General features: G+C 45.7%; 1 protein-coding gene across 1 annotated transcript in view; it reads left to right on the forward strand.

Annotated features, from left to right (window-relative positions):
• Positions 1 to 24,056, forward strand: part of LOC135385647 (glutamate decarboxylase-like) — a 111,476-nt gene extending 87,420 nt beyond the window's left edge. The window contains exons 9-15 of the mRNA XM_064615100.1: positions 301 to 365; positions 16,510 to 16,588; positions 16,784 to 16,933; positions 18,537 to 18,586; positions 19,348 to 19,402; positions 19,539 to 19,628; positions 19,797 to 24,056. Of these exons, the coding sequence (XP_064471170.1) occupies positions 301 to 365; positions 16,510 to 16,588; positions 16,784 to 16,933; positions 18,537 to 18,586; positions 19,348 to 19,402; positions 19,539 to 19,628; positions 19,797 to 19,970 (663 nt within the window). The 3' untranslated portion in view covers positions 19,971 to 24,056. The remainder of the gene's footprint in view (positions 1 to 300; positions 366 to 16,509; positions 16,589 to 16,783; positions 16,934 to 18,536; positions 18,587 to 19,347; positions 19,403 to 19,538; positions 19,629 to 19,796) is intronic.
• The last annotated feature ends 266 nt before the right edge of the window (positions 24,057 to 24,322 follow it).

Below are 24,322 nucleotides of genomic sequence, written 5' to 3' on the forward strand. Positions count from 1 at the left end.
AAACGCCAGCCCCCCTCCCCCACTACGCGCTCCGACAAAGAAACGCCCCCCCCCCCCCCCCCCACCAAACCGAGGGTCTGGATCTGCCCCTGAAAGCATCAGTGTTTCTATATTTCGAGTGCTTGCAGCACACAGTGCTACGACTGTGGCAGTTGATTAAAAAGAGCGGGATACCCTGTGCAATTCAACCATGTGTGCTACAAGGGACAACATACAACAAGAGGGTTTTACATTATGCATAAAATGTGTTTCTCGGTTTGTGTCCTATCACCACGCTCACGTGTTGTTGCATATTTACAGGCGGCGTGGGGTGGAGGATGCCTTCTGTCTAAAAAGCATCGTCATCTTTTGGATGGTGTGGAACGGTAAGACCCATTTGTGCTTTGCCCTTTCTCGTTGGAAACAGATCATTCAAAGAAGTTGGAGATGTACTGAAAAACGTACTATAGATGCTGTAATCAGCTAAATAGAGATCTAATAACAATGCACGAATAATATTATATAGCCTGTGTTGCATGTAATACTGAAATAATATAGTTTAAGAGTGTCGTGACTGAGACATTGTTATGTTGCTGTTTCGGCGATGATATCGGTTGGGTCGTTCAACATCACGAGAGCTGGACTATCTCGCTCACGCTTATACGCTTGCTTTGAATAAACATTGGCCGTCCGCAGCACCCGATCTGCGTTCTGTTTAGTGGCGACGAGGAAAACCAAAACGGCACAACCGGTCGGTACGGGACAGGATCGTATTACATGCAGTAGACTTTCACGAAAGCTGTCACGACTTTGTACGTCCAGCAGGTCCAGACTTTACTCTCACGTGCATCGAGAGTACGACGAGGCGGTTGTGCTAGAGACCTGCATCTGTATCTCTCTTTATCAAGGCCGCGGTTTCGATTTGCGGTCGATGGAACCAGCGACCCTGTGGCACGGTAGGAGTTGTTTAAGTTACAGGAGATAATCATGTTCCTAGATTTCGGGTATGCTAAATGTGAAATGTGGTAGGCGCAACATGTAGCGGCGCATCATGGCGGACTGCCAGAGACAGCTGGTGGAGTGCTTTCTTATAAGAATAGCCACGCCTGCTCACGATGCTCATTACTGCCAGCAATGGGGTAGCGTATCGCCCCTGGCGATGAAACTCCCCACTGATCATCATTTAAATAAAGTTGCTGTTGTTGCTCAGGATGCTTGCTATAATAAATCTGAGAGAATCATTAGAGCGGGCTATGGGTGTATTCTACGACGCTCACGCGACTGCCTCTCCATCCTTACCCATGCATATCTGTGTTGCCAAACTGTACAGCGGAAAGATAGCTGAAACGCCAATAAAAAGTAGCTGAAAAGTAGCTAAAACACAGGGGGAAATGCTAAAAGTAGCTGGAATTTTCTAACGCCCCTCCGACGCGATCGATTTTTTTTTGTTTATGGTGCTCTGAGATAACTAACCTGATTGTTATACAGTTTTACAATCGAAGCTAGGCTATGCCTATATACGAAGCCAACTATAGGGCCAACTATATACGAAGGTGCACAGCTGTGCAGGCGTCCGCTGTATTATTATTATCCTAGTATTATTATTATGCCTGTGCACAAAAACAATCATCAGAGTATCGGTGCATATTTGGAGTTCACCACCTAAAAGTCACCACTCCCATTTAATTATGACTCTGAAGTCTCGCTGTTGTCTTGACGATAAGCACCCCAAGCTACGAGGCCACTGTGTCACTGCAAGCATGAAATTGAAAAAGAATGGAGTTTATGTTTAACGCTTTATTGCCAACGCAAGTTTTCAGCAACAAATTGCAAATTGCAATTGCTAGAAGGCAAGGAACACGGGAATGAACATGTGCACGTTTAATGACTAGAAATGCGCGTAGTGCGCGATTGAAGATGACAAAGTTTAAACTTCGCCTTAAATGAGTCAGGTAGAGGAGAAAAGAGAACGTTCGGCCGGTTCGGACACTACACTCTCTCAAAAGGAGAAAGCAACGCAAGCTTTATTCCACTCTTTCTCAGCCGCATCGCCACAGCTTGCGTCGAGCGTACTTCATCCTCGCCATCATAACTCAAATAAAATAGTCGTTTGTTCTCCTCTCCAGATGCTTAGTATACTTCACGCACATCTACAAGAAGGCGTTGCATATATCAAAGCCCTAGGCCACGGACGAGCCCTAGACCTAGGGTGCAGAACCCCTAGAACCAGCTGCCGCTAAACATCAAACAACATAGAACTAATAGAACAAGTCTGTGTATTCGTACATAAGCCCTTCCGTGAGCGGCTGTTGTCTGCTGACAAACTCTCAAAAAGTATGCCAGATAAAAGCTAAAACCCACGAAAAGAGCTAAATCTGGAGCCAGATATCGAAAAAATTAACCAGTTTAGCTACTCGTAGCTGAACGAAAATTTTTGTAGCTAGTTGCCGCCAAAAGTAGGTAAATCTAGTTATACAATAGCTAAATCGGCAATACTGAATCGCGTATAGGACAAGTCGCTAAGCGCACTAGACGTTCTCACTACCGTAGTGCGTTTGCAGCGAAATGTTATGTCCTCACAGCTTCACAATGGTTGACATTGCCCATGCTTATTGGGCCGCTTCCTGCGAACGCAAGTTAGTAAATGTGTTCAAATTTGAAGAAAATATTAAACTCTTAAAGGAGCGAGACACTTCCGCCGCGCCATCTACAATAAGACTGAGAGACCAACGCTATCGATGTCTCTGGCGCTTGCGCAATTGCCCCCAAAGAAAACAGTCCCGGATGCGCCGCACGGGGCGCTGTTTCCTGCGTGTGCAGCAGCCGGAGTTTCTGCAATCGATTTTTACGAAGCCGATTTTGCACGCTCTGCTTCCCTCGGTATGCGTCTATTCAGTTCCTCTTCTGCGTAATCCTGCTCTCAAAAATTCCGAATAGGGGAGAAAAGATAATGCTTTCTTCCGAGATCGCGCTGTCCGCTGGATATCGACATTGCTTGACAAGCGATTGCATTGACAAGATTGTGGGCAAAGGCACGAATATTGTCACGGAGAAGATAAAGTCATAGGGCGGCATTTTGACCCCTCTGTTACTCAACATAGTCACGGCTGCCCCCCGTGGTGTAAGGGTATTCGTATCTGTCTGCACGTCAATGATACATGTGCCCGACCATCAAGTAAACGAGGGTCCGCACTACAGCACCCTGAAAGCTGAACATGGATAACTGTCCTGATAGGACGGTCTATGTATCATGGACGAGCCTGCATCTGCAACACCTCCACCCGCATAACTGTCACCGCCAAGTTTCTAGTGTATCCCATCGTTCAGTCCTTGAAGTAACACTTGATAGGAGGGAGGGCACCCTCCTTTTGTGATTCTCTACTACTCCGAGCGCTGCGTCCGAAGGGAAATGGTCCTTCGACATTTTTTTACAAAATATATCTTGCAAGCGTATCAACTACCTCGTCTGGCACTCGCTGAGGCAGCCAATCAAATTTCATAGCAACGTCCTTTCTGTTGAGTCGATAATTATGCACCTTCTTCCTTTTACAGTCATCTCCTTTAGCGTCAACAGTTTTTTTTTCTCTTCGCTTCACCGCTGTAGAGCGCAGCGGTCCAAATATGACTGAATACGTATACTCCGAACGATCACACACCATCCTTTTAACGATAATAACAATGACAGAGGCTATGGAGAATACCGGGATCCATCACTGTCACCGGTTAGATACTCTTACTCTGTTACACGGACGATTCCTGGCTTGTCTTGGCTACGATGTGAGCTACTGCAAGAGATCACCCCAGCACCCCAGCACGCACGCTTACCGAACCTTTGTTCTACGCATCGGGACCTTCAGCGTAAAGTATTCCAAGAAAAAAAAAACGCATCTACACTTAATGATTTTTCGAGTAATTAATTTGTTTCGGTTTACATATTTCTTGCGCGGAGCGTGCGAAGTAAAAGCTAAAAGTTGGCATGTTTATTTAATTAGTGAGCGTATGCAAATGAGCCGCACACTACTCAGTCTATGGCTGATGTCCCAAGGGTCTTTACCAAAAAGAAATTTCTTCGATGGCGCCACCTGTTCACGAATTATTCAGTCGGGGGGATTTCGGTGGGACACCCGGTGTAGCGAGCGGTGCAGATCATTCAGTCTGCATTCATTTTCTGTTCTTGGATGCAGCAAAGATAATCGTAATAGAGACTGGTGAGGCAGAGCTCAGGACCGCCCCGTAACCAGGGTCGAAAACAGTGGGCAGGTCAAGCCCCGCCCAGCCCGGCCCATGTCAATATCTACAGCAGATACCATTGTCAGTCGCTCCTACAGAATTCCAACGCGTCCCTGAGATGAAATTCCTGCGCAATTCCCCGCTGCAGCCTTCACCAGGATAGCATTGTGGATAGCAGCGGTTACCCTGCCTTGCATACCTGACAACAACATAGGCGCATGCCGATCAGACACAAACTCGCAAAAGCAGAACTCGCGATCAAACGACTGTGTGACACTGTCCCACATCACATTGGTTGAGAGGTGTCCAAAATAAAGGTGAGATGGCGGTTTCACTGGTCCCACGTTGCGCAGTGTCCGTAAAATGGCGGATGGAGAAAGAGACAGGTGGCGCTTTCACATCGTGCAGTGTCTGTTCGTGGCATCGCATTACAACTGCGATCATAAGCAACGCCACAGAGGTTGCTCCATATCTTGATTTCGCCCGCTTTAACGTGCACTGAAACCTCAGCACACGGCGCTTCTTGGCCTATTAACTAAGGTCAGGGATCACCATATCCCTTTAAAAGTCTTCCAAAATGTCTCCGAGGCGGTCAACACTGTATAGGGTCTGCCACAGGGATCCACATGTAGGAAATGTGTATTAATTGACACAGTACCGAGATGAACAGTTGATGGTAGAATAAATTTGTGTTTTATATATTCCCAGCTTGGCTTATGGCCGGAACAGCCCTCCGTAGCACTTGTAAACAGCGCTGTTTTTTCCTCCTCGCACTGCTATGAACCGCTGGAAAACAGCGATTGTCAGAGTTGAGCTCCTGTCAGCGTTTTCAGCACTCATTTCTAGCGCTGGTATCTGATGGCCAATCAAGAGACTGTTCTAACCATGACGTCGCGGAAGCTGTGGGATTGTTTTGCTTCCTGATTTTGCGGTGCTGTGTTGGTGTCGTGTTGAAGTGAACATGGCGTCGAATTTCCCGTTTGCCCAGCTATTTGAGCTTGTGCGTCCGCACAGTTTACGGGATCCAAGAATCAGCACAAGACGACGAGACAAGTGTTGTCACGTCGCCCATGAGATTTCACGAGTCTTGAGCTGCCGAGCCGGCCGCTGCACTGGAACTGCCGAACTGAGAACTGGCGCTGGAGAACAGTGCTTGGTTTCCAGCGCTCTGAAGCAAAGCGCTCTATGTGAGAACAGGCCCTTAGCCATAGCCCATGAGGTCTGCTCCGGCATAGCTCATTGTTGTTGCATCCTTATTCCACGACCCTTGAGCACAAACTTCAACATCAGTCCCTATAGGTCCCTTGCTCAGGTCTCTCTTCAAATGCGCTCGTACTTCAAATACTAATCGTACGACATTTACACTGTGCTACGACACTCTCATCAACACACAGGACATCGTTCGGACACGCAAGCGAGTGCCTTCACTACTACACATAATCGTGCATGTCGTTTATCCTTACATTGTAGCAGACGACACAGATGGCGTGCGCAGGCACATGGAGTTTTGCACGCCCCTCGTGTTACGCGCCAGCCTTTGGCCATTCCACTCGGCCACCCTGAACTGAATCAGGGTGGCCGAGTCATTCCGAGTACAGGAGCGTGATGCTCAGGAAGATGCCGCTGGTGGAAGCCCGAGGAGTGCAATCACGAAGCGTGAGGCGACGTGACGTGGAGTGTGCGACCATTGCGACGTGAGCTGGGTAGATGGGTACAACCACAGTGTAAAAAATTTCACCGTGAAAAAAACGGGCAAATACATGGAAAGTTGGCTGCCAAACATTGGCCGTTTTTTTAGGGTGGCGCCGTATAAGTTGTGCCCGTGAAAAAATACTGCATTGGCCAGTAATTTTAACAGGCATACGCCGTGTAGCATTACTGTGCTGTGGTCTTAAAAGAACTGCATTGGCCAGTAATTTTAACTGCCATATGCCGTGTACCCTTATCGTGCTGTGCCCGTCCCTGAAGCCCCTCTTTCTTTCTCTTTTTTTTCTACGTATAGTCGTAGCGATGAGAGCAGTTCAAGCAATGACCATGCGCAACAGATTGTGATGTTTGTCACATTGGGATTTATTTTCTATGTACATAGTGATGAAAATGCGCCAGTCACCTCTGGCATCAAAACCCTGCAAAGAGAAAGGGAACTGTTACAGGGAGCCGAGCAATTGACATGCAATTATACTCAACGTTTATTTTTTCAAAGGAAGAACATACGAAGGAACCATGTGCACCCACCAGTCAGCTCTGGCATCAAAACACTGCAAAGAGAAAGGAAACTGTTACAGGGAGCAGTGCAATTGATATGCAGTTATACTCACTGTTTATTTTTTCAAAGGAAGAACATCCGAATGAACCATGTACACCCGTCAGTCAGCTTTGGCATCAAAACCCTGCAAAGAGAAAGGGAATTATACTCACCGTTTTATTGTTTCAAAGGAAGAACACAAGAAGGTGCACACAAAACGCGGAGACGGCACGGAACTTCTTCTGGCAGAGTTCATAAGGATATCTGATCATGGCCCTCTCGTATGTGCGGCTTCATATGTGACAGTATCTCTATATTCGTAGTGAACAGACGGGAGCACGAATGGACGTGACATACTTTCGTGGTTCGGAGAGCAAATCGATCCGAGGCGACCGTCCTGGTGTGTTCTTGTAACGTCCCAAAATGTGACATCTGAGTGTTGCATAGTTCGCCGCCGTGTACACACATAATGCATGACAGCACGGTATTCTGCTCGCTTCATATACATGTCTACAGTGGTGAACGTAGCCCATAAGAGTGTTAAAAACACAAGGGCACCTTCCGCAACGATACATTACAATAAGAGCGCCTTGATGACCCTACGAGCCAGGACGCATGACACACGGAGATCTGAACTAGGGAGACGCTTCACAGCAAACGCAAGCCACGTTTTTCTGATGTCCCATAATGGCGAATTCGGGTGGTCATTTCGTAGCAACTTTTTTTGCCAGATCTCGAGCAGTCATGTTCGCTTGGTCAAAATGAAGCAATCTCGCATGTTCGCGTGGCGCTTTCCGAGCGCTCGGAATTTGCCAGCTAGCACCTTTTTTGCCCGGTCTCAAAAGGATCGAGCAGCAGATTGCTCAACTGTATCCGGTGTCGTCACATCCGCACTGCAACGGTGGCGAGTGCCCTCATTGGCCCGCATGTTGAAATCACGTGGTTTAGCAGACGACAGAACTCGAACACTTGCTACCGCGACGCCCCTAGCGTGATCAAAGTACCTAAAACCGCTAGATTCCTAGCAATCATGTTCGGGTGGCAACGGTCACGTGATCCAGCTCGGTCGCCGACCTAGCAGTTTCCGAGCACTCGGCCGTGTTGCTACGAAATGACCACCCGAATTCGCTATTAGTTGAACGAAAACCAGGCATATGGTGCACGAAGCTCAAATCGCAAAGAACAGGATGTGCGAACAGAAATGTGGGATATAGTTTAGTAACGATACCGCGGCTTCTACGAAGACAAAATCATGAAAAACACGGAAACCCGATATGCGTCCGGTCTCTACATGCAATTTTACTATTTTACAAGCCAAAAATTGTTACCGATTTGCAAAATTTGTGAATTTTGATACGAAATTACCTCTTTCGACGACGGATAATTATCGCGATCTATCTCCAACCCCCATCCCACTACTTCAGCGCCACCATCCCAATGGAACCAAAATATGACACAAACACAAAATTATAAAACTCAATTCTTTGACTTTTCAACCTTTTTCATGGAAGTAAAACGTAAATTGATTACAAATAACGCATAACATTAGGAAGAAACCATGATGAAACACCAATCTCGCGATGTCGCCGAACACCGCAAGCACGTGAATCAGACGACACTTCGCAAGTGCTTGATTCCAAAACCGCAAACGCGAACTTGTTCAAGTTGGGCTTGAACGAACGAACGAACGAACATCCTGAAGGGCACACAAACGACGGTATCCTGGATACACTCGCAGTGTTTGGTGCCCAATCATGACGTAGAGCCCTCTCGGTACATGAGATACATATTCTCCTGATGTAACCTAACCTCAGTCACGACGGATGTAGAGTCTACATGAGCCCTCTCGACACATGGAATATGTATTCAGCTCATCTAACCTAACCTCAGTCACAACGGATGCACAGTATATATGGGCCCTCTCGACACATGGAATACGTATCCGCCAGACCTAACCTAACCTGAGTCACGACGGAAGCACAGTATATATGGGCCCTCTCGACGCATGGAATATGTATTCAGCTTATCTAACCTAACCTCATTCACGACGGACGCACAGTCTACATAGGCCCTCCCGACATATGGAATACGTGTCCGCCAGACCTAACCTAACCTCAGTCACGACTGATGCACAGAATATATGGGCCCTCTCGACACATCGAATATGTATTCGCCAGACCTAACCTAACCTCAGTCACGACGGAAGCACAGTCTACATGGTCCCTCTCGACACATGGAATACGTATTCGCCAGACCTACCTAACCTCAATCACGACGGATGCACAGTATATATGGGCTCTCTTGACACATAGAATACGTATTCGCCAGACCCTAACCCCAGTCACGACGGATGCTAAGTATATATATGGGCTCTCTCCGCACATGGAATACGTATTCAGCTGACCTAGTCACAACAGATATTGTAGTCCTAACGTATTTCATATATATATACATATATATGTATGTGTAATCTGACGTGACATTTGTGATGCGTGAACATTCAACGTAGAATAACGTACAGAATGTGACCTTTGTCGTTAAGACTCCCCATGTAAAACATCACTTTTCCTGTTATTCATTTGTGCCTCTGCTAACGATTTCCACTATTTTTGTGCACATTTCAATATTAAATGCTGTATTCCAGACATCTATGCTCAAAATACGCCTATTTCTCATAGTAAAGCTCTTGCTTGGCAAGCAGTTTTCTGTTTTACATCACAGATAGGAGCTTTAACTCCTAATAACCCTGTTCTGCCTTTCAAAAGCAGATATTCATTTCGTAGCCTGCTTTTAATGTCCGTATGGTCCGTATTCACGAGTGTCGTCTGGCAACAATGACATAAAGCCGATATTATTTCGTAACATGCACTGGACGTCCGTATTCACAAGTGTCGCCTGGCAACAATGACCTTGCCGTACTCCTGCTAAATCTACACCCATCCGTGCGCTGTGGGATCGTTACTAAACTAGAGCCGCTACAGTAGGTGCATTCTTTTCGCTTGCACCTCCTGCACCAGATCTGAACTGGGTTGTTTGCGTGCTGCACTTTCCTGTTGAAAAGAAAGGCATTACTAATAAAGTTCCTTTCAGCTGGAAAGTGCAGCTCCCGAAAACCCGTCTTGCGTGGAGTCCAAGGTAGTGCAGTCCAGTGCAAGTGAAAAGAATGCGCTTAGTGCTACCTGACTACGTGCATTCACGAGATTTACAACTTTACAACAACCACTTCGTCCTCCTTCATCAACGATCGTCCGCGCACGATGTTCTGCGGTTCCGGTTCCGGCGGTTGCGAATGACGGCAATCAGTATCCAATCATAGAAGGGACAAATACATACAAGGCCTCAAGATTGAGGCATTGTATGTATTTGTCCCTTCTATGTTGTTCCAGCCTCAGAACATCAGTTCTTTCATGTTCATCAGTTGCCGCCTGCGTCGATCCGGTCGTATGAATGTGTGTGTGAGTGAGCAAAAATGTAAGAGTGAAAGGAGGATGAGTGAGAGAGAGTGGCTGGTTTGTCCCTTCGCACCCTGGAAGTCGCTGAGAAGGCGTGTTAGCTTAGCTCAATTGGTAGAGCCCTGGACCGGCAATCCAGAAGATGTGGGTTCGAGTCCTAGAGCTGGCTAACCTTTCAGTGACTTTCATCTTTCAACGGCAATCAGTGCCGTGTATGCCAAAGGGAGTAGGCCATTAGGAGGAGCCTAAAAAAGAGGCTCGACCTGTCAATCAAATTCAGCGTTTTTCATTGGCTGCTGTTTTCTATGCGGGCCGCCATGACACCAAAATTTTCCCGAAGATGGCGGCGTAGCTTGGAACGGCGAAGCGAGGATTTCATGACCAATTTTTTTTCACAAATTACATGAATTGTATTCCCTAAGTGTAGATTCTGTTGCAGTTATCCTGGAAATCACCTTTAAATTACGCTCCAGTGTAGATGTTTGCCTGAAACTAACATGTTTCGTCATCCTTGTTAGGCCTAGTAACGACTGCAATCATAGGCAAATAGCGAGAAAAACGCTATGGATTGCCAAAAATTTGCATTTTATGACATAGTTTTATTAATGTACGCACCTTTGCCCATTCCCGATTCAATCATATTGTGTTTTATAGTTAAAATACGTATAATACAGGGAGTCTGTTACAACTAGCGGTTCTACCGACCAATCAGTTCTCCTAGCATGCACTTCTGCCTTCTGCTATTCTGCGTCTTCCCGACATGCCCCTCTCCATCCAGATGGCGCCGTTAAAAGTGGACGCAAAATCCATAATGTTGCTTGGTCTTCAGGGAATATCCTATTCAATCCAATCCAATCCAGTTTCCCGAAAATGTCGGCACCCAGTGTATATAGATAATTTATAGCTTGGATAGCCTGGGATTAATAGCGAACTGTATTTTGCCTCGTGATTGGCCAGAGAGCTCAAAAAGTGGGTGGAGCTCCAGGTATAGGCAGGTCCCATTAATGGCCAGACTCCCTTTGGCATACACGGCACTGACGGCAATGTCCCGTACTTGGCTTGGCCTTGCCTCCGCATTCAAGTTTTTGGCCGGCGCATGATGATGGCGCCACCGTTTTACGTAGTTTTCGCAGTATTTGTGTCTACGGTAACACGCCGTCGTCAGATACTATTAAACGCCCGTAGAAATCACAGTATTTTTTTACAGTGCACGGTGTTGCGCGGCCGGGAGTTGCGATGAGTGGAGCCACGGTGGATTGGCGTCGTCGCCTAGCGGTTCCTCGGTTGAACGATGCACCGTACCTTCGGAGATGGCTTCAGAGGTGGGCTTGCAAAAGTTTGGGATGGTATTGAGCCGAATTACGCGAACATGGTGTTCATAGTTCAGGTCACCAGTGTTGAGTCAGAGAAAGGGACTGCAACGGAAGCCTGCTATTTATTGACGACTGGGTGCCAACTGGACTGAATCATGGTGGCCGAGTAGAATTGCCAAAGGCTGGCGCGTAACAAGAGGGGCGTGCAAAACTCGAAGTGCCTTCGCACGGCGCACGCCATCTGTGTCGTCTGCTACAACATATTTCCCGCACTTTCACATCCACTATAGGACGAGCGCAATGGGGTCTGGGGGGATCTTTCGCTCTAGCTAAGCAGTTCCGTATATGTGCTACACAAAAATAAAAAATGATAATTGAACTCAAATCTGCAACGCCTCCTGGCTAACTGGAGCTGCACTCACTTGGCTCTTGTACGAGATTCGTCCGGAGTCACGTTTCCAGGTACCACCATCCCTCCAACGACAAACTTCATGTCTTCTGCATATAGACTATACGGCTGAACGTCCCGCATAGCGCTCTGTCCTTACATAAAGTCGGAATGTCTGATTCTGCTATCGGCTGTAAGTAGCCTCGTTTACATGAGGGATCGCTTAGAGCGAACCGAACCGAGTTAGCGAACCCAGCTCGCTTATGTAAACGCTTTGGAGCGCTCTCAAATGCGCGCCGACTCGGTCCATTTCTGAGGGGTGGGTCGAGTCGGTTCGCTCCGCTCAGCGAACCCATCTAAACACCTCGGTGCGCACTGAGTCCCTACCAGTAGGTTGCGCTCGGCAGATTTATACGCACATTGCGTAATGGCAAGTAAAGTCTATACTGGCGAAAGATTTTTGTTGTCACAGGGAAATCGTGTAGAGCAAATGCTACTTCGGCCCCGAGGTAAAGATAAAGGAATAGATTACTGTGCTCCGACCACTTTTCTTCCACCTTTGAAATGCTTCGGTTTCTGCATCAAGACTTTCAAACCAAAATTGTTCTCTCGGCGACACGTTGCTGTGTCTGAATATCAGTGATAACTGCATTCCTTTTCAAATCTCTGTTCTTTCAGGGCTATGGACAGTTACATGAGCAATGAACACCGGCTGGTAACACCGGTGAAAGAAAATATAAACGGTTGCCGCAAAGATATGCAGTTCTGAAGGAAAGTAATTAGTTACTGTAACTATAGTTACTGAGAGTTGAAAGTTACTCTCCGAAGAAGAGTAATTAGTTAGTTACAAGGCATTTCTGAGAAACTGGTTACTGTAAAGAGATTACTTCCCAAGTTTGGCGAAAACATCACATCCTTCTACCTCCTCCCCCTCACCCTCCTCATTTTTATTCTCGCCTCCTCTTTCCTACCCGCTGGGAGCGGCCCATGTAAACGCAAGCATCCCGATCCCAATTCCGGAGCGCTCCGACTCGGTGCGCTTCTAAAGCCCCCTGTATGTAAACGGGGCCACTGTGGCGTCATATACGACACAGCATATTATCCTCGTGTGCTCCAAGCAGACTTGCACTACGTAACGGGTAACGGGTAATTGCGTTACTAGTAATCAATTACTTTTTTGAGTTTTGGGTAATTTGTAACGTAATCGATTACTTTTGGGGCCCAGTAATTTTTGAGTAATTCAATTACAATTTTCAGTAATCAATTACCAAGTAATCGATTACTTGGAAACTAAAGAATCCACATTGTTCGGGACGACGCACACACACATATATGGGATGATTCACCGTCGCGAGAAGACAAAACCACAGACCGACCGCTGTGGCGTCGCTCATGATCTCAGTTGTCTCGCGACGTAAACCCCCAATTATCAATTATTAATTATTAAAGAAGACAAAACCAACTGCCCTCTGCAAGTTCGGTGCAAGGCAGCTGTCTTATCTCTAGGACTTTTCCCGCAACAATTACTTACACGAGGACCCCGAGGTCAATTGCCACAGTGTTCCGCACGTGTAGCGTATTTTTGAGTTCACTGTCCTCTCCCCATTCATGTGTACTATCTATCCGTAACCCGGCCTGTATGCAGTAAGTTGGACTGTAGGTTGTACCGTGAACCTGATGAGTCATTTGTGGGAGTTCCAGTTGGGACTCTTTTCACAAAACTCTCAACCTCTCGACACATTTTTCACAGAACTCTCGACCCCGATAACCTAATGCCACTCTTGTGACCATGAGCCCCTGTCAGTCTTGTGCGGAATACTGTCTATATCACAACGATGTCGACGATCTGCAATGACTTGTCGCCGTGGCCTCAGCTATCCGGCATGTTCAGAGCGCTGGAGCGAAAGGACAGAAACAACATCTTGTTCAAATCGTTTTCTCAGTTATCGAAAGTAATTGGCAAAGTAACGCGTGACTTTTCAAGGCGTTACTTCATTACTTTTTCCGGCAAGTAATTTGTAACGGTAAAAAATTACTTTTTCGTACAAGGTAACGGTAACGGTGATCAATTACATTTTTTTTAGTAACGTGTACAAGTCTGGCTCCAAGTATGCCGACGGTCGTCCTGTCCTGGAAGCAACTTTAGCTCCTCTGGACGCCCGAACTTTTTATAGCGTGCAAAATTTGAATCGTTCGCCAGCGCAGCACCAAGCGGGTGTATGCAAGCACTGGCGCAGTTTCTCGAAGAAATCCGACTGATAAGACATTATGTGACTTTCTCTACTCAAGTGCATACGTTCACCCTCTTTCCCTTTTTGTATTCTCACTTTCGTAATTCATCCAATGTAATATAAGTGTACTGGGGTAGCCAGTCCGACCTTGCTGCGACTCACATCCCTCTTGTTCTCCTTGTTCATATCACAATCACCATCAGAAAAACATAGAAGAGATGTAGAGGCTGTGTGCATGTCGTTGAATACCTGAGTGAGACTTCGTTGTGTTCAGAGGGTCGACGGCGTAAAGGTTGCATCAATCACTGTCAATTGGAGGGAGAGGGTGCTAGTATCATTGTTAGTGCCTTTTCATTAACTGCCATTCTGCTGAATGTACTATGCACAGTGCCGCGGATTTACAGTGGTGGGGGCCCGGGGCAGCGTGCATGGTGGGGGTGCTTCTGCCTGGTGGTCAGTACTTTTCATTGTGCTTCATAAAGATAAATTATTGCCAACACCATAGAGATGCCTGACCTCCGTGCAACTATTTCGTGCAATATATATAGATGAAAAAGTTTAATGTACAGCAGTTGGTTCGTTTATTACAACCCTGTTTCCAAAAACAGTACTTCGCCTTAGCTTTTTCAGCTTATATCTTCGAAGATCTTGCATCAACTATCTTGCAGGCTATCCATGACTACATTACGCTGCTGGCGTTAATCGGAACCTTCCCTTCCTTGCTGAAAAATAAGTAATGAGCTCTGTAGAAATCAAGCTGTTTAAGAACACACCTTTCTGTGCATGAGAGTGGCAAGATCTGCAGTCTGCCATGCGCCATAGTTGCCCAATGACTGTTCTTTATGAGCCTCAGTTTCAAACTTGAGCGCTCACAGGAACTGTTGCTAACTGTCATGATGAGATATACAGTCAAACTTCGATTTATGAACGCCGAATGTTTCTCGAAAAAGCGTTCAGAAAACGAGGGATTCATAAATCGAGGTCTTAAATGACTAGAAGAATACAGTTGGTTTCACAATGAAGTGTTCTTAAAGCGAGGGAATTCACGGACCGAACGTTCATAAAACGAGGGTTGACTGTATATATAAAAGAGCAATCTCTTCGTTAGGAAAAGCTTCCTTCACTCCCTTCTTTATAATATGCGTGTAGAGGAACTGTTGTCAGCTGCCGTCCTCGTCCCTCAAAGATGCCTTGGAAAAGTGACTGAAGTATACTACCTCATCAGGAAAACATTCGTCCAAATCTGCTTTGTAGACTTCTGCCAGGCATCTTGCCTTCTTCCTGATGTATTCGGTGCCGAGGATGCCGATTTCTCTGAAGAGACCAATGGTCCAAAGAGACCAAAGAAACCAGGACAACAGTTCTTGATACATGGCCAACCGTTGATCAAAAGAAACTATAAAATATCTACTGCGGGGAGAAAATTCTTTGTGGAGCTCCATGCGGAGCTCCTCTGAAACGGCAACTAAAACGTGCTTCCGGGACAGTTCCGTATCCTAGTGGTGTCAGCCATATACACTGGATTGTCGATTGCGCTTTCTTACTGCAGTAAATCCCCTCGTTCCAGTTACATCTTCCTCAACCACGCGGCAGTGATCAAATGCTTCATGCGTTGTGCCAACAACGCCTTTGAGCGATATCAGTAAGGCGCTGCTCGACAACTGCGCTGTTCAGGTCTATCTTCGGACTTTGTAACATTTTGCTGGTCTTGTCCACTCTCTGTCTAAAAGATCGCCCCAAAACGCGGCATAAATTCCCGTCTGGACATTCTGTCAATGAGACCGGCTGTTTTAAAGCGCATTTCAGCCATTTCATCTCGATCGTTAGCAAACACCACAGCATCCGCTCTCCAGGACCATCGTGTGCCGATGACTCTTTTCGGTATTGGAACAGGCTGCTTTTCTATCGCCGGAAACCCTTGTGTTAGAGTCGTTCAGCACCTTGTGTGTATGCATGGATGCTGTAAAGAACTCGTATACCTGCCCGAGTATTAGACGTCCTAATTTTTTTATTTTCGAGTGTTTTGAAGTAGCCGGCTCCTGTGTTTGGTAGGAGCCACCATAACCATATTTTTCTTTTCTAACTCTAACTCTAACTCTAACCTGCTCGAGGAAATCGAAAAGGCAACAGTAGCGGGGCACCGCTCGCCAGCTAGTTTTGCCACCACATTCAGAGAGTGCGTTGAAAAAGGAACTCATGTGGCCAGATAATTTTTCTGTCGCACTGTTGTTTGAAGGCCTTCGTACTCCCAACTCGTGGACGAAGCATTGCCTTCAGAAAGCCCGCGACAGTCTTTCATGTTTATGCCATGTGGATGAACACGTCCTCAACCTCATGCCCCTGGTCAGGCAAACTGTACGAATCTTTCAACTGGCGTACTATTTTCCAAGCGCACGAAAGTTCTTGTTGCATATGTGATTTTGGCGGGAACCTAAAGCTGAATCGTTTACAGAAGAAACAGTGACATTCCGGTGGTGGGGCCTCCGTTTGGTGGGGGCCCCTGGGCATACACCTCGTCTGCCCCGCCTTAAATCCGGCACTGCGGGCGTTGTGAGCATTAAACGTTCCGTGTCCTTGCTGTGTTTCAGTGACCTCAAGTGCTACTAAGTTCCTTGCCCAAGACGTTTTATCTGTGCAACGGTATGGATCTCTGTCATTTCTATTCCTACAGATCGGACTCCGTAACATGGAACCCTCACAAACTCATGGGTGTGCACCTGCAATGTTCCACAATTCACCTCAAGGAAGATGTACGTTTCTCAGCTTCTCTCTTTGATCTGCCTCTTCGCACGACGCTTATGCACTCCATACCATAACAAACCATTGTTTAATGGAGGACTATGATTTGATAGTCCCTCCTCCGGGTCGATTATGATCCTCACTGACGTAACTGCACCTAGCAAGCATTTGCCTTTTTTAACTGCACCTAACACTTCGCTTTTCAGGGCATCCTCCTCAGCTGCAACCAGATGTGCGCTGAGTATCTGTTCCAGCAGGACAAGCACTACGATGTCTCTTTCGACACTGGAGATAAAGTGCCCCAATGCGGTCGCCATAACGACATCTTCAAGCTGTGGCTCATGTGGAGAGCAAAAGTGCGTCTTCAACTGTACTCTATCTGCACGAGTGTTGAAACTAAATACAAGTCGACCCGCGTTTATCCGGACGGCTTCGTTTCCTGTGAAAATGTCCGGATAGCCGGGGAACCGGATAAGTGAAACACGACAATCCAGGGTGATCCTAAAAGGACACCTTTATTGACCATGACACAGAAAACTATCCATTATCATCTGTTTCATTCTAATACACGCATCCAGTTCTTACAAACATTTGCGAACGGCATTGACTTGCGAAATATTGTTCTGTTGCTCGAAAAATAATAGCGCTGTTCTCAGTGCCGCCCGCGCATTTTCTACCGTCACAGCTGGTGCATCCACGCGTTCATCATCAGATTCTCCTTGTACACTATTGGAAGCGACGACACCGACGATGTCGTCATCTATGATTGCAGCAGAGGGGTCCTCGTTGCGGACCTTCTCAGTCTGAAATGACCAGACTGCTCAGTGGATTACTTATGTGTGTAACGTGCAAAGTCGGAAAGGGAGGAAATTCTTCCTAGCAACACCGTCTTTGTGTGAGTAAAAAGAAGGCCACGACCAGGGTCCTCGACCTCGCTTGACTAGGTGTGGTGTGGGCCAAGTGTCATTCCTGGACAATGACCGGATAACTGAAGCCGATTGTTGGGTATTACTCACTTCTGTTCCCTGGAATTCTCGTCCGAGTCCGGAAGCTGAAGTCCGGATAAACGAGGGCGAAATACATGGGGAGAAATCCGTCCCCGTGCTTTTTTGTCGGGATAGCGCAGGATCCGGATAAATGAAGTCCGGATAAACGCGGGTCGACTGTATAGAGATATAATGGTTGCACGCTGTTCTATGTGCGTACTACACGATACCACATGCAGTATAAGCACTCGTATAAGCAGTAAGCACTGTAGTCTGCCTCTGACCATGATGTACCATATATTGTGTACCTCTCACGTTCGCATAACGAGATGGCGTGCTGTCCTCCGTACAATATAGGCAATTAGGCACTAACAACAATATGAAGCGGTTTACCTATGTGTGTGGCGTCATGCTGCACGTGCATCACTAGATTCATTACATAATGGGCGAGTACATAGAACAACGAAAAATTGTCTAAGTAACTTTGGATGAATATATTTTCCTCCAATAAGCCGCGTATTTTGTGGTTAAAAGTTAAAAGTATATGTCTTAACGCTCCTTTTGGTAGAAATACCCTTTAGAAGCGTTCGGTTGCACATTATCAACATTCTTTCTTTCTTGTCTGGCCAAGCATTTGATCGCAGCTCCCGTCTGTAATCATTCTTAAAACGTGTAATGTTATGGATAGAACTCACTTCCTGTTCTGTGAGCAGCGAACGATTTGAAGAAAGTAATATATTCCATCATGCACATATCCTCTACGTTCCCTCACGCGCCAAATCAAAACGGGCTCCAGCAGTTCCTTTTGTACATACGCACATGATGTCATCTCAGTCAATGTATTTGATATGTTACGGTGGGCTGACGCAGATAAGCAATTGAACGGTTTTACACTACAACGAAAATCTCCGTGGATGTAACAATATCACAGGTTGCTCCCCTGTCATGCTAACGTGAATTGTGTTTTTCACAGGGAACAAATGGATTCGAACAACAGATTGACCACCTGTTCGACTTGACCGCGTGAGTGCTTGTTGTCTATCGTTACATTTAAAATGCCACTGAGGACCAAATCCCGTGTCTTCAAGATCCTACGGAACTGATGTCATTGGAATCTACGTTTCTTTTATTGTATTCTCCCAAAATATTCATTATCGCTACATATGACGTCGAAGTATCCTAAGATTAATTTCTAGTTTTGAGAAGTATGACGTCGTACCCACGTGTCTGGCAACATGCCTCCTCTAAGGTCTATTTCCGTTTCCTTACAACAGCTGCGGGCAGTCTTCCAACGTGGCACAGAAAGCGGAGACGCACACTTTTTCGAGGATGGTTCTGTAGCTAGGAGAGCTCCCGGCGACACCACCTACTCTTAGAGAATCCGAAACTATGAAATGTTAAGGGCAGGGGGGAGGGGAGGGAGTGGAAAACCCTTGGTCTTTGGTTGTGTTCGTGTATTCAACTCGCGCGAGTCGGAGTCGTGACGTGTGAGTGTCATCGTGCGTCATCGACTCCAGCGACTCGCATCGAGATGAGAGTCGTTGGGAGACGACTCTCGAGCACCTCTAGTGTTGATTCCTCGAATTTTCGAACAGGAGTCTCTGCCAGGGCGATGACGTCACGAGGGCCTCACCAGGGCACTTTCGCCCAGCAAGAGTCGACTCTCTCGGCTCTCGAGTCCCATAAACGAACACAGCCTTTGAGTAGTGTCACTCTAAGGTTTTCAGCACATACGTTTTCAAAAATTTGTGGAGCAATAATTTAAGCCTCGCGTTTCATTTTAGTTACATGGTGAAGAGAATTAAGGAACGCAGCGACAAATTCTATCTTCTACTTGAGGTAAGGGACTGTCTACGTCAGCGCATGGCATGTCATCCGCCATATTGTGCCGGCTACTGTCAACATGGCTACACTAAATTAGGCTCTGTCCCCTAGGTGAAGCATTTACTTCTTTTTCTTTCTTTTTTTTTTTCAGCCCGAATTAGTAAACACGTGCTTCTGGTACATTCCCGAAAGGCTCCGTAAGATGCCACATAATAAGCAAAAGGAGACGCAGCTAGGAGTGGTGAGTTCAATGTTTTCAATATCGCTGCTTCCCAGTATAGCATTGTTTCCGAAACTTGATACATTATGCATCAATGTACAGCGAGCAAGGGCACCTCCAGAGGTCGTCACTCATTGAAATGCCACGATAATTTCGTTTCATACCTTTCTGTCTGCGCTTTCGTTGCAGGTGACCGCCCAGTTGAAAGCTCGCATGATGAATACAGGTACCCTGATGATCACGTATCAACCCATTTGGGAGAAGCCCAACTTCTTCCGCAACATCACCTCCAACCCTGGAGCCCGCTTTGAAGACATCGACTTTATCATCGATGAAATGGATCGCCTGGGACACGACCTCTAAATGGCCTTCTCAATCCCTCAAGTTACTGCCTATAAGAACAAAGGAAACTGTGCACGCTATTATTCCCTGACTGTGAACGGCTTTGTACTAGGATTATTGCATCAACTTATTTTTGGGCTCTCTCATTTTAGACTGTCAGGAATGCAGCGTCTGGTCAAAAAGTGACCATGAGAGGGCTGTATTATCTTTTTAAATGTGGTTTTTAGCTTCATCTGTGTTGAGAGCGTTACAGGAATTGTTTAGCGAGAAGGAAATTTTGTTCCATGTGTGACCTATGAAAGTGAGGTGTGTAGATGAGCGATGCACCGAAAATGCGCATGCAGATGTTGGTGAGAAGAGTCGCTTTGTGGCGTTATTAAATTTCCGTAATATATATGATACATAGAAGTTGAAAAATAATCGCTGTGGAACGCTACCTCACCGTAGCCAAAACAAAAATGTTGTGGAATGCCATTATATTGCCGCGAGACCTCTGCAGCGAAATCAACATCGACATAGAGATTGCTGGTATTCCTTACGATGAACTCTGCATCACACCTGCACTACACGTTGAACAGAAATCGTCGGAAATGATTCCAGGGCAGTTTCACAATTCGTTTGCTCCTTGAAAGAATTACACCGATGTAGGTACTCCCAATTCCCGAAATGAGCTGGCATGTGCCTTTTATAAATTGTATTATTCGAACTCCGTATTATTAGGTTCCATCAAAAGTGACACTCATATCGAGTGTGCTAAAGTGTGCTAGGACGCAAATGGTTAACATAACGGCTTTAATCTATCATCCTGTCCAGAAAAACCAGCCCTCCCCGCAGGGCGAAGTGCCGTAAACATTTTATCCTTCCCCGTGGTTGTAATCATGAACGTTTCTCGCTCTATAGTTACACTGTGACATGTATACCTTGTATGTGTGGCGTCACGGACGCTAAGACAACAAGATCTTACTACGTCTTCCAAATCTGGCCTACCCTGTCACGTGACACACGCGTCATTCAGGACGGGTGAAGGCCCAGCTTCCGAGTGCATGAATCGTTCGTGTTTAGAAGGCTCCGCGTGTTGTGTAAATATGTCCTCATTAGAAATCAAGAAGTTGCTGTTGACGTGTGAAGAGTCTACGATGGTTGAGTTTTGTCTTTGATATGCTCATTGTGTGTTGTTCAGTAAGTTATTTTATTATACCTATGGACACAGTGTTATAATAGGATATAATCCCGTAATACTGCGGGTGTATGTACGGGATACGTGTTCAGGGTTATAGAGCATTTAATGAAGTATACTCTCTAATAAGGATTTTCTAAGAGGCATATCCTTGTTTCTAATACTATTATACCTACCGCTGAAACTTGCAGTGTAGTCACATTCTTTGGAAGCAGAAACATGTTTTCATCAAAGAAGTGCTACATGATGCGCGTTATGGTTATGCTGATACTGCTCTGCGACGTTGTCTAATAAAAGGCCGTTTTAAGAATAGGGTACTGCGGATTGCGAATATTATTATTTGGGTTCCGGGCATGTGCAGTGATGACCCCTTATCTTTTAGGGTCTCCAAAGCCCTTGGGTCCCCTAATCTAAAACTGCCTAATGCTTGCTTTAAAGATTATCATCAGATGTCGCCGCATATCGGTATCATGAATGGTGCTGTTTAACTCATTCACGACTTACTTTGTTCTGTACTATGAAAGTGATTTTACTTGCAGCAGTAGACCTCCGTTGTAGTTAGTTATGCGATAATGTTTTCCATTTCATTCAGTCTTCAATTCCAACTATATCTCAGCGTTTGATATATCAAGTTTTGTCAATCTTTATGTGGTGGCCTTCTCAACAATCTCAATATATTTTTCGTGCACATAGCTTATACTATTTTTCTATCCTGTTCCATAGAAAACCACATAAGGTGCCGCCTATTTGTATTTGTGTTCCCAAATTACATTCCGTTGATCGCTCTATAATAGGTATTTGAAATAATGTGTATGACCTCCATGCACACACCGAAAGGTAACGGGACAATGACGCAATGCTATAACTGTAAAAACTGGTGCTGGAAGGGTTTGTCTAGCAGTGTATCACCATGGTTGTCGTCTATAATTTCATCTGTACCTTAGAAAGTCAGTGTGAAGCAACTAAATGTGTTTTAGGTTTGCTTACTCTAGTCAGTGCAGTGTACTGGATAATCGTTGTGTACAAGCATGGAAATGTATTAGGTTACGAGTCAGACAATCGTTCTGTGAATTCGAACCTCAGAACGAATGATTTCATACTACAATGTCAGTATTCGCTATACAGGTATTGATCTAGTCTAATGACAGTATCAACTGAAGCCATCTTCACGCTTCACTGCTGATGCTGCAAAGCCAAAGCACTTTCAAATAAGACGTTGAAGCTGTGTAGTTGGCTTCTGAATTATGCAGTATAACTTCCTTCTGGTATTCTACTCTTGTAGTCCTACCTAAATTAACATGAGCCTACATGTAACACTACACCGCATCAGTATATGCCGTAAGTGTTAGAGTTAATTAAAACAACGAGTCAATCGTAGCGTATTACACGGTAAACACTGCCGCTTGACAAGTGTAAAAGTCAGCATTTCATCGTCGAATTCTGAACAGATTGATTTTTAATGCAAAATGTCACGCAGTTAAATGGTATTCTACGAAAGTAAAATACATGTAGACACGTATACATTTAAACCTTTATTTGACGGCTTCAAAAGGCTCATCACTCTGTGATTATTAATAAATTTATTAATCCCATTATATTGATACATACCTTCATTTTCACGAACCATTTTTTTGTCCTTTTATTGATCGGAGGTCCCTAGGGCTAGTGTTTCTTCAGACGTGGTTAACGGTTTCATCCACATTTCATGTCTGTGTAGCTTCCACTTGGTGCTGTCCCCTTGTGTCGGAATTGTGCGTAGACATCGTGTGCTTGCAGTGGTTGCCGGGTGAAGGAGTTATCGCGGGGTGCTAGCTAACGGCATCTTTCGAGCATATAGCGAATGAAAACAGTTTTCTAACGCTTTTCTCCGAGTGCTAATTTGGATTTGGACAGCATGTCGCCGTATTACCGTGCGGTACCACACTGATTTCTGGAAATGGGCGTGATTTCCAAGTAGACACGTGAAATCACGTACCAATTGAATCGTATTTCTTTTCTGATGCAGGTTAAAGTGGCACTTGGGTTATGAAGCAAAACAAGAAAAGAAAAACTCAACCAAGTGGTAATGAAAAACGCAAAAACACAAGGAATGAAGTACTCCGCAGTGGTTAACTTCAATAAAGACGAGCTTTCGTGCAACTCCTGCACTGCATCAGATGGAAAGAAGCCTGGTGAAGGGCAGGATCTGCACGCAAGCGCATCTTTATTAAAGTTAACTTCTCCGCAGTTCTTCATTCCTTGTATTCATTGTTTTTAAGTTAAAGTAACTAAAAGCTAAAGTGACTAAAAGTGCATCTTCTAAAAGCGATGCATGAAAATCGCGTTCGCGAAAAATTAGAAAATCAGTCAATATCGGCGCAGTAGAGAATGGGAAAACGTAGTACTCGATTTTAGAACACGAAATCTGATCGCGTTCTCCGTTTACTACAAGCTTCAGGCAAAGGTATTGAGGTATTTGTCAACCTCGGGTGACGTGAACGCTTGATAGTGTTACAATCTGGTACAGCAAATCCTGTAAGCAGCAAGTTGTCTTACCGTGCGGGTCATAACCGCGTGATCTTGATGTACGTCCTGTTGTTCTCGTGTTCCCTTCTTTTCCCTATACTTGAGCTCTGTCTTGAACGGGAAACCCCGTTTCAGTAGCGAGCAATAAAGAGGTGCGGAAGTGATGCACCCAATAGCAATACCCCAATAACTACTGGGGTTGAAAGTACGCCTACCATCGCGTACATTGACGAGTTTACAGATATGTAGAGCAATGTCCGTTCATCAGAAATGTATTCTTGCCTTCCGATTGTGAACCCGTGTTGGCAATGTTGTTACTTACGAGGGTATCTGTGTCCGCTAAGGGGCGTTTCTGCTCGAATGGCATGCACTGTGTTGCGTTCTGAACGTGATTATTAGCGCAATAAAAGAAAGTTAGAACTGGTGCCTTTATTTCTCTTTGCGTCAAAAAGAGGCGGAATTCACATATTGTAACATGTGTGGTTTTCGACGGTTATCCTTACCTTACTGACCTCCTTCGTGGACTGTGCATGCAGCGTTCTCCTCAGAGGGCAGTGAGCGAAACCACTTTCTGGTTCGAATTGGCCGAGAACATCCTGGTGTAGATACCGTCCCCTCTGCTTTCGCGACGCTAGGCCTAGGTAGGACGATGCCATTGCAGTGTTCGTTGATTACCATAGGTGAAAAGTTT

This window comes from Ornithodoros turicata, chromosome 2 (genome assembly GCF_037126465.1).
Source record: "Ornithodoros turicata isolate Travis chromosome 2, ASM3712646v1, whole genome shotgun sequence".
Taxonomy (NCBI): domain Eukaryota; kingdom Metazoa; phylum Arthropoda; class Arachnida; order Ixodida; family Argasidae; genus Ornithodoros; species Ornithodoros turicata.